This window comes from Magallana gigas, chromosome 6 (genome assembly GCF_963853765.1).
Source record: "Magallana gigas chromosome 6, xbMagGiga1.1, whole genome shotgun sequence".
Lineage (NCBI taxonomy): Eukaryota > Metazoa > Mollusca > Bivalvia > Ostreida > Ostreidae > Magallana > Magallana gigas.
In genome coordinates this window covers 47,784,776-47,796,035 of record NC_088858.1, presented here as the reverse complement: position 1 = coordinate 47,796,035, position 11,260 = coordinate 47,784,776, and the positions used below count along the sequence as shown (strand labels likewise).

General features: G+C 34.0%; 1 protein-coding gene across 1 annotated transcript; it reads right to left on the bottom strand.

Annotated features, from left to right (window-relative positions):
• Nucleotides 1–5,991: 5,991 nt before the first annotated feature.
• On the bottom strand, nt 5,992–8,841 carry LOC105333108 (cdc42 homolog). The gene is made up of 3 exons (XM_011435933.4): nt 8,486–8,841; nt 7,891–7,949; nt 5,992–6,744 (listed from the first exon to the last, which is right to left on the bottom strand). The coding sequence occupies exons 1-3, from the start codon at nt 8,622–8,624 to the stop codon at nt 6,349–6,351; spliced, it is 594 nt and encodes a 197-aa protein (XP_011434235.1). The 5' UTR covers nt 8,625–8,841; the 3' UTR covers nt 5,992–6,348.
• Between the last annotated feature and the right edge of the window lie 2,419 nt (nt 8,842–11,260).

The following is an 11,260-nucleotide window of genomic DNA, read 5'->3' as shown; positions in this document are numbered from 1 at the left end:
CATGTTTTCCTTGTCGTTATTTTATTTTGTACGGAAAAATGAGAGTTATTTGATTATTTGAAATATATTTCAAGGAAATATAAGTTTTTATAACTTAAACTTTTTAATGTTATTAATATGAATCATAATAACTCGAGTTTCCTCTTCCTAAGTGACTAACTAAAACCAGATTTTTTGTTCAAACATCAGTTGTTTTACAATAATTATTTAACACGCATATGGTTAAATGCATATAATTTCGATTATTTATTAAGTAAAGCCAGACGGTCGATGTATTAGATTTTCATACGTTGCTTATCCCGAGATCATTGAGAATTTGGTTTTCAATGCTGAATTTACAAAAAACAAACCAACCAAAATTGCAGATGTGTTGTTTCATTTTGTGAACAGAGTCGAGCAAAATTTTCTATACAGTGAAATTGTATAGCTGTATTTTTAATATGATACCCTGATATACGTGCATGTACGATTGGAACCTATTTAAGATATCTAAAAAGTGTTGGAATATATAATGTGTAGCTCAATTCGTATAATGCCGCTCAAAAGCAACATTATTTTTACATTCCCCATTTCTCCTGTAAAATGCAGTATTAAATGCTTTGTTAATTCAACAATAAAAGCTGTCTTTGGTGGTCCATATATGGTTATTGATATAGAGAGAACAGATTCAGTCTACGACAGATGAACTATCATCATAGTAAGCTAAAACTGTTAAGTAATTTCATTGAATATTTAATTAAACCAAGGAATTAGATCTGTAATCCGTTAGCTTTTATATAATAATGAAATTAAGATATTTTTTTGAAATTATCTTAAAAGATATTGAAACAGAAAGTGACAAACATCTTTATGTCTAAGATGAAAATTGAATATTGTTTAATACTTTTTCTGGGAGATTAATCACACCTTGGAATGCCCGGGTTCAGAAGTAAGTATGACGAGATAAATCACACCTGGAAATGCCCCGGTACAGTAGTCAGATGTGTATTTTCTTGTTCCGCTTATTACCTTTATTTTGATTAATGATTATTCATTAGCTGAGCTAGATTGATGAATTTGTTTCTTTCGATCTCTTGCAAGAGCACACGAAACGACACGCTACATTAAATAAATGAAGCCTTGCATTGGTCAGTGCTATTAACAGAGCGCAGACATACAGTTACTGAACATGAAAATAGTGAACAGAAATATATGGAACGCCATAGCTGCCTTATGTGCCTATTTCATGTGAAGATGGTGCTTTATTATATTATGCTGTGGTTATTTCATGTGAAGATGGTGCTTTATTACATGAAGGTGGTGCTTTATTATATGAAGATGGTGCTTTATTATATGAAGATGGTGCTTTTTTATATGAAGATGGTGCTTTATTATATGAAGGTGGTGCTTTTTTATATGAAGATGGTGCTTTATTATATGAAGGTGGAGCTTTATTATATGAAGATGGTGCTTTATTATATGAAGATGGTGCTTTTTTATGTGATGATGCTTTTTTATGTGAGGGTGCTTTTTATGTGAAGATGGTGCTTTATTATATGATGGTGCTTTTTTATATGATGGTGCTTTTTAATGTGAAGGTGGTCACTCGGAACTCTTCTTATTTTTGAATACTGGGTTAACCAATAATGTATTATCTCGAAATATTGAAAGTAAAACAAAAAATTGATGCGATCAAAATCCATTTGATACACTATTGCTAGTTCATACATGTATACTGGTTTTAGATTAATAAAATCATCCCTGAATTAATAAGTATGCTTTTAAGGCTTTTTAGAGCTCGGATCTTGCTTCATGGAAATTTCCAGATACAGTTAGATGAACACCAAGATATTTGTATCTAGATACACAGTCTATCATGTTATTTTGGAACATAAGTTTTTACGTCTTATTACGGCCAGCTTTGTTAAAGATCAAGTTCTCTGAATGTTTACCTTTAGACACCAATTAGAACTTTAGAAATTCTTGCTTGTAAATCTAGCACAATTAGTATATAAGCTATCGAGAAGATCTAGCTGTGTACGACTTTACCCCAACCGAACTTACATCTATTAAGTGACAACTGTATAATGACGGAATATTACAAGAATTAAAGCCTAGTAACGTTATCCTGAAAAGCAGAAAATTGAATTTAATAATTATTTGTGTTTAAGTGAAGGTTATGCCCTAGCAATCTGATTAAAATAAGATCTTTGATCCGCTCTTAATTGGGAGTTGATTTTAATCAACTCTCCTATGCAGTTACTCAGACAAACCGAAAGTGAAACAGTGTTTGGACCTCATCACAAATCATCGCTGCTAACAAGACTTAGTTCTTGAACATTTTTGATAAATTCGATGTAATGTATGCTACAGCATTGTTTTTCAAGGAAACTTATTTATAAATAGCTTGAAAATAGTCAGATTTTAAATGGTACGAACAATTTAGATATTTTTTGTAGTCATATGTATTCCTACGCCAGAGTTCAATATAGTCTCGTTCAACTCGACGCTCGGCTGTCTCCGTAAATCTCCGACAAGCAGAGAGTCTCCCTTGCTTGTCGGAGATTTACGGTGTCAGCCGAGCGTTTGGTTGAACGAGACTATAGAGTTCAATATTGCTTGGATCCATACAATTTTCGAGAAATATTTCTATTACTGATACATAGTTTGATTAAATTAATTTTATCTTTAAATATTATTTAAGATGATTCATATGGGGGGTTTCTCGACATTCTTGTCGAAAATGTCCAAAAATTCATATTATAAAAATGTGCGTAATTCAAATAAAAATTAGAAACTACATGTACTTGTCATGCCAAATAACATATCATTGATTTTAAAATAAATAAACATCGACAAAATCGACAAAATCAACTCCCGTCAGGACAAAAGACAAGAGTAAAATGTCAAGAAAAACAGACAAAATATTGTATTATTCAATTAATCATATTTGTCAATTCAGTTGAGATTAAGTCGTACAGTTCATCTCGTAACATAAATACATATTATGCTAAAAAAGAGAAACTAGCAATTGTGTATTAAATGGATTTTAACTGTATCAATTTTGTTATACTTTCAAAATTTCGAGATAATAAATGTTTAAGTCAGTCTTCAAAAATAAAGTTCCGAGTGACCATCTTCACATTAAAAAGCACCATCACATAAAAAAGCACCATCTTCATATAATAAAGCACCATCTTCATATAACAAAGCACCATCATCACATAAAAAAGGCCCATCTTTATATAATAAAGCACCACCTTCATATAATAAAGCACCATCTTCATATAATAAAGCATCATCTTCATATAATAAAGCACCATCTTCACATAAAAAAGCACCATCTTCAGATGATAAAGCACCACCTTCATATAATAAGGCACCATCTTCATATAATAAAGCACCATCTTCATATAATAAAGCACCATCTTCACGTGAAATAACCACAGCATAATATAATAAAGCACCATCTACATATAAAATAGCTACGTAAGTTCCATAGAAATACATGCATCTATACCGTGTTTTCGTGCAAGATAAAGAACGACAACTCCAGTTTATTTTAAGACATTCAGTCGAATTAAACTTGAATCTGATTTAGCCACGTGATATAAGAACACATGTCATATATTGTTACATGTATTTGCAAATATCTTTCATTTCATGAACCCACGTAGGGGCATAAGCGAACTTTTTCAGGGGTTAAGAGGTAAATGTTGATGATCACATTAATAACGAATAAATAAGCTAATGCATCGATGCCTTTTTACCATTATGTACATATGAAGTACAGTTAAATTCTTGATTTGATCTGATTCATCTTTCTTAAACGTATATTATAGTAGAAATATACAGCAACATTAAAAAATTACTGGGATATGAACATGCATGCAATTGTATATGACTGGAAAATGATCAAATCCAATGAAAAGTCCTCTCGGACTTCATGACCAACTTCATGACCAACTCATTCCAATCCAAGTTAACAATGAATTTCGTTCCAAATCAAAAGATTTTAATCAAATCAATGTACATGTATATAATCTCTCACTCTTTCTCTCTCTCTCTGCTCTGATCTCTCTCTCTCTCTCTGGTCTGGTCTCTCTCTCTCTGCTGCTCTGATCTCTCTCTCTCTCTGCCCTGATCTCTCTCTCTGCCCTGATCTCTCTCTCTCTCTCTCTCTCTCTCTCTCTCTCTCTCTCTCTCTCTCTCTCTCTCTCTCTCTCTCTCTGAATCATCTCTGCTCTGATCTCTCTTCCATGACTACTTATCAATTAATAACAACTGACATGACACAGTTATAAATGTCCTATATATACATGTATAAATAACCACACATTTTTTAGAAGACCGTTTAAGATCTTGTCATTTTCAGAGATAAAATAAGTTATAAAGGACGTAAGAAGCAATTATTAAAGTCCAGCCTATACTCGCTTAGAGATGAAAAAATTCAATATACATGTATGACCAAGTTCACGTAGTCTCGAGCCGACGCCTTGCTATACATAGGATAAAAAGGGCGACGTCTTAAAATCAAACGCACAAGGACAGCGAGATCGAAGTGCAATTATTTCATTTATATCATACATGTACTTAGTTAGTGTCAGGTGGAATGTACGCGTTCATAATTTAGTTTAAATCCTTTAACTGTGATTTAACATTGTATAAAAGTATCTATAGTATTGGAGGAAATGAAATGCTCCTTAATATTATACATGTATATGTTATCACAACTAACTATGCTTCATTGTTTTTTGCAATAATGTAACAAAGAAGCTACTATTAGGAATATTTCACCTTGAGCTTGTCAAGTGTTTTACCTTACATTTTTTTTTACATTTCATCATATTTTGAACGATGAATCTAGCAATACTTAATAAATATGTCATATGATAAGTCCTCTTTAATTTCAGCCGTGATCTTTCGTAGGACTTGATCATGAAGGCGACGATTGAATACCTGTGTACATTGAAAACACCTGTAGCAGATTAACCTTTATCAATACGGCCAGGATTTGTGGGTTTTGATATGTCATCAACGCATACGTAGCACACAACCATGACTCTAAGATTAAAAAAAAACCCCAGTGACGACTCAAAGTCCGCGATGCATTCCCTGTCCGCCTGTTGGCCTGTGTCAGACCCCTTGGTCTACTGGGTCATAGACAGAGCACCGTAAAACAGTGTAAAAAATTCAACACCCCTCCCGTGTATATATGTATGTTTATGTCATGAGGAAATGGACAAAGTCGCTGTCTGCGCGCTTCTTTCTTAATATATCTGACGTTTAATATAGCATAAGAAATTAACGCACATTGCTTATCATAATATTTTTATTTAGAAGACCTTAGATTGATGGATGGATAGATCTGGAGAGAGAGAGAGAGAGAGAGAGAGAGAGAGAGAGAGAGAGAGAGAGAGAGAGAGAGAGAGAGATATTTAAGCTGTGTGTTTTGTGTCAACGACAAGTAATCAACTTTCAAAAAACCATATCAAAGCCAATCAAGATTTCATTTAAACAATAAGATGCTTTCTTTGGTGATTCGTGCAAGGTATGAAGGTGGGTGACATTGCAGAAAAAATACATAACCCTCATTAGCGGGTAACGTAAATTTTTCTGCAATGATCGCCACCTTTATGAATATCCCGCATGAATCATTAAAGAAAGCATTTTTTTGTTTATACAATGTATTTACATATTTCTTCTAACAAATTAATAAACTGATTGTAAAAAGTATATAAAATTAACTAAAGTACTGTTAATGTACATCAGTACGTTAGCTTAACAGCCAAATCGACTCCTATGGGGAATTGAGTCTGCCATCATCATGATTATTTCGTGCAGTCCGTGATTTTTCTTAGGTCGCTGTAAGTTTCGACCAATCGGTAAACGGGGCGTGAAGATATCAGTCTTGTCAATTTTTACAGAGCTGTGAATCACTTTATGTTTCCGAATTAAATTGAGGGAATTATACTCGGTAGATGTAAAATATAAAAAAATAAACCCAACAGCTAGAGTTTCTAAAAATTCATTTCCAGTGAATACACAACAGAAACAATATTGTGCATAGATACAATCAAAATCGTTTCCGAAGCACCAAACAAAAATAAATTAAATCAACAATAATATATACAAACAAAAAGATAAAACAGAACAGGGACAATGTCGCGTGGGGTTTGGTGGCGGGTTTGAGTATCATATACAATGCCCAAAGTCAAATAAATTCTAATGCATTGTCATGTAAGAATCCAATAATCGTTGTTCAAGAAATGAGTCAGAGCAATAAGCACTATTGAGTATAAGACTTTCTCTATTCATTTGCAGTGCATAGCAAAATCGAGTTCTGCATCACGTGATTGTTGCTTCCCCCTACAGAATGGCACATGACAGGGCCTCGGAGAGGCCATCTCTGGGGTGGAGAACCGTCCCTATCGCTTTATTCAACACCCTCTTCATTCTCTTCTCTAGTTCCGGCGAACTCTCAAAAAATCGAGAGGCTCCTATTTTTCTAGCCATGTGGAAACCTTCGATAGAACTGATGCATTTGAGTCCATTCTGGTGTAAACTAGTTTGCACAGAGCAGTCTAGGCGGAGGTCCGTCTGGGTTCCCACCAGGATGATGGGGACCTCCCCCAGACACCGCCGGACAGTCGGTATCCACTTTGACTCTACGTTGCTAAAAGAAGTAGGCTGGACCACAGAATAGCAGACGACAACGATGTCAGCTCCCGGCAGAATGTGAGTACTGTTATCTTGTTCTTTGTCCTAAAACGAAGGAGAAGACAAGTAATAACTAGCAGAAGACAATTAAAATCAGTCAAGATGCCTATTCTTTTTTAAGTGTGTACATGCTTTTTTACTTATAAGTTGCAAAACATATTCTAATCTTTCATAGCAATATGTAAAGCATTATTTTATGGGGTCAAAGCATGTAGATCACATGTTTGCCAATCGTCACGTGCAAAGCGCGGTAGACGTGTCTGTTTAAACCTTCAATCCACAAACCAACTGCACCACCCCATCAAATATTGACATTCTTCCTGGACACCCCCGAACTTTTCCGATAATCACTACATATATAGGTAACCTTGTTTGTTGTTTAGATAATCCCCAACTGTTATCCCACCAAAGTTCAATCCTAGAGATAACATGGAATGGGTTGTTGTAGGTTGTTGTTACTTTCAATAGAATGTCGGTTTCAGCAAATTCGTTTCCAACATTCCTACTTTATCACACCCTACATTGGCACTGCTCTTGAAACTATTTGTTCATTGCATAACCGGGTAATGATATATTGGAGTATCAGTTCGATAAGCAATACCAAAAATAGACAAGAAACAGTCTTTAGAATGGCAATCATTTACACGTGGACATTTACGAGTATTTGAATAAATCCGCCCTACATGACGAATTTATTGCCCCTTCATTATCCGCCCGAATTAGGATGGTCAGTTTCCGCTAATAAAAATCACTTCATCACTACGGAATGTCTTTCATCGAGAAATGAAAGTCATTTAAATTTTACCCTACATAACTCGATTTTGTTTACACTGCATTCGGTCAGTAATTATATAAGTACAATGTCACTCTCTAAGAAATAACTATAAATCTAGAAAAATTATACGCGCTAGTTAAAAAACCGAAAAAGATTGTAAATGTTGGAAAAAATTGAAGTTATGCAATTAACAGAATACAAACTGTTTGAATGTAAGATAGGAATGAACTACAGCAGAGTTTTACATTTCAACGATTGCAAATCAAAGTGCGTTCAGTATATGATGTTAAACATAAAACACTTGAGGTTGTACCCTCTAACTATGAAATTCGAGATATCTTAAGCCACTGATGAAACGCAGTTTCTCTTTAACTGGAATCAAGCATCGTAAGAGAACGTTTAAGAAATCTACTCACTTCTTCCAATGTGTCAAGAAGCTGCAAGTGATACTTTTTCCCTGACATTTCTAATGTTCCTGTAAAAATAGATCTGAATGTACATTTCGGTTCAATGCGAATTCCCATCAAGACAATTTCGAGTGGAACAATGCGAAGTGATCGCCATTATCACTTTAATGCTACAGCTGTTTGATAATTATGCACAAAAATGTCGGAAACCTGGAAAGGATTGCATACAGAAAGTTTATTTATAGACAGTTAATTTATTTTGGCAAAGCTGACTTGATATGTTAATTACAATTTTTCTGCTCTCTATGAAATCAAAACAAACAGAGACTGTTCTCAGCAAGAGAGAAATTTTCATCAAACTTTTAATGTGCATAATCTTCAAGGAAATTTCTTATCGATCCACGAAAAACTTTAACAGCAACAATTTTATCTTGAAAACATACACATAACTGTACGCAATATATATATATATATTTTTTTTTTGGGGGGGGGGGGGGGGAGGGGCTTTGTATTGCAAAAGCATGAAATATTTAAAGTTAGTTTGAAAACAAACGCAAAAAAGTGGGGAAATAGAAAACTTATTTATTATCTTTGGTAAATTTACCTGCATAGTTATCGAAAACACTGGGCACGTGCGTAGTAGGAAATCTATTTGTAGCGTAGTTCACTAGTAGACTTGTTTTCCCCACGGAGTCATCCCCTAGCACAACACACTTAATGAAGTCCGAACGAAGTACGACCATCTTTCTGTCACTTCAAAGTTCGACATCCACTCAGACATACACGAAATAGAAAATGTTGTAAGTCAGCCTAAGATTGCAGCATTTCGTTTTTTGTTGACGTTTTCCTTTGTTTACATCTGAACACGCGCGAACAGACGAGCTAGATATCACGTGATGTACAGAAACGCGCCCTCGCTATGTTTTATACCTATATCGCAAGGAATGTAGAAAATCCACAGGTGGAAAATAAACAAAGCCTCGAGAGGAAGTGCCTGAGTGACTAAATAATTCAACAAAGCGTGTTTGGTGGTCAATGTGTATTGCTTAAGGAAAGACTGGATCGCTCCTTAAATTGTTGGAGAATTTGATCGTCTGCACTTATTAATGATCATTTTTGCGGTTAACTCTGTCCATATAACGCGCCAATTTTGTAATAGTATTGAATGTTTATTATTTTGTAAACGATGACTGTCAAAATATGTACATTAAGCTAAATATTTTATGCAGTCTTTACAAAACCCAAGATTTGTGGTTTTCATATGCACATGTCGAATAATATTGATAAAGAACTGTATCTTATCTTTTGATTTGAATATGTATCATATAATCGTATAGAACTGACGTGCTCGTTTATGTGCTCTTTTATCAGCCAGCAATAAATGAGTCTTTCAACCACTAAAACCACCCACTTGATAACTGATTGTTCTGAACACAAAAGATCAAATATTATTAACTTAAACTCAAAGTATCATTGACATTTGTTCATCATTTTATTCAGGATCATTTTTTCGGGGTCAGTGTATATATACATGTTAAGGGTCCTTCGGAAAATTCTTAAAAACATAACTAAAATTTCCTACATCTATTCTATTTAATATTAAAGTGAAAGTACATGTATGTTCGTGGTGATGACCTGCCTAGCTTACCCGCCTACTTCATATTATAAGAATCATTATTATTTGCCACATAAATGACATTAGGATTTTTCATAGCTTGACACCACACCACACCGTCTGAACACTTCGTTGTCATATCAAACATTCTTACTTTGTAGGTGTACCGCGAGTTCCGGTGCCGAGCTAAGCGATTGGCCGAAACAGATGGCGAGAAAAATGCTTTAAACAATTAAACAAAGTATTAAAAGGTACTGACTAGCATACTGGTATTACCAAATCGTATATGTGTATAGTGACATTTGCATGATGCCTCATAAATAATCAACCGAAGTGAATTACAAGGGCCATCAACAAATCCTTTCTGTAGGTGCTGGCACAATAAAGTATCCTCCATTGATCAATGGCACTTGATTTTTCTGACACGTTTTGGAGGTGTCTATTATTCGTATAGGAATTGACATGGCAATGTCATATTGTTCGTTACTTAAGAAAAATATACTAGTATCTAAACATGTCTACACATAAAGACAATGTCTTAGCAGTCCAGTTTATTCATTTTTCCATATTTTCTATGAAAATGGTTCATACAATCTTGAATAAATCGTACCTACTTCTGCAAAAGTTGAAATTGATGCAAGGAAAAAGAATCAAATATTTTTTATTTGATAACGTTCTTTCTATATATATAAAAAAATACATGTTTTGGAAGTTTAATAGAAAAAAACTCGGTAATTGATTCCTTCAACACTTTTTGGAACACCATTGCAATTTACATTAAATATTATTTGGACGATTCAAAATCTACGAGGACTCTATATTTCGCCCTTTACATGTACCAAAAGGACTGTATTAAATAAATAAGTTATGTTGGCTGTGTTTGAAGTCTTCTATAACAATGTTCACGAAAACTCTTAAATGTAAACTAAACTTTAAGAAGTTTTTTTTTAATTTTATTTTATTACTTAACTATGCAGTACTTTTATGACTTTGAAAAAATAATTCTTGAATCTATTTTTTATCAAGAAGGAGGGGATTTATCTATTCTTATTCGTTTTTTATGAACATTTATAGATATTGGTAGTGTATTTGCAATTAGGACACATTATATAAATAGTGCCTGTTTGGGAGGGTAACAGTTGAAATTGACACCCCGAGAAAACCATTGTCAACGGACGCGAAGCGGAGGTTGACAATGGTTTTCGAGGGGTGTCAATTTCAACTGTTATCCTCCCAAACAGGCACTATTTATTTTGTTATACTGAATGTCTTAATTTTTAAGAACATTTTACTGCTTTTATATAGGAATAACGTGAATTCTACAGCGAACCGTACGCGCATAATTTTCGCGCATGTAACATTTTTTAATGTTACCCGTTGCTAAGTGCGTTGCTAACGCTGAGGGCAATAGAAAATATTATTAACTGCGTCTTAACCAATCAGATTTCAGTATTTAACATGAAAGTATAACAATATATAAATAGTGTCTGTAAAGGAGGGTAACAGTTTAAATTGACACCCCGAGGAAACCATTGTCAACCGACGCGAAGCATTGTATCAATAACAGTCAAATACATGTATACTGGTTTTAGTTACAGGATTTAGATTAATAAAATCATCCCTGAATTAATAAGTATGCTTTTAAGGCTTTTTAGAGCTCGGATCTTGCTTCATGGAAATTTCCAGACACAGTTAGATGGACACCAAGATATTTGTATCTAGATACACAGTCTATCATGTTATTTTGGAACATAAGTTTTTGAG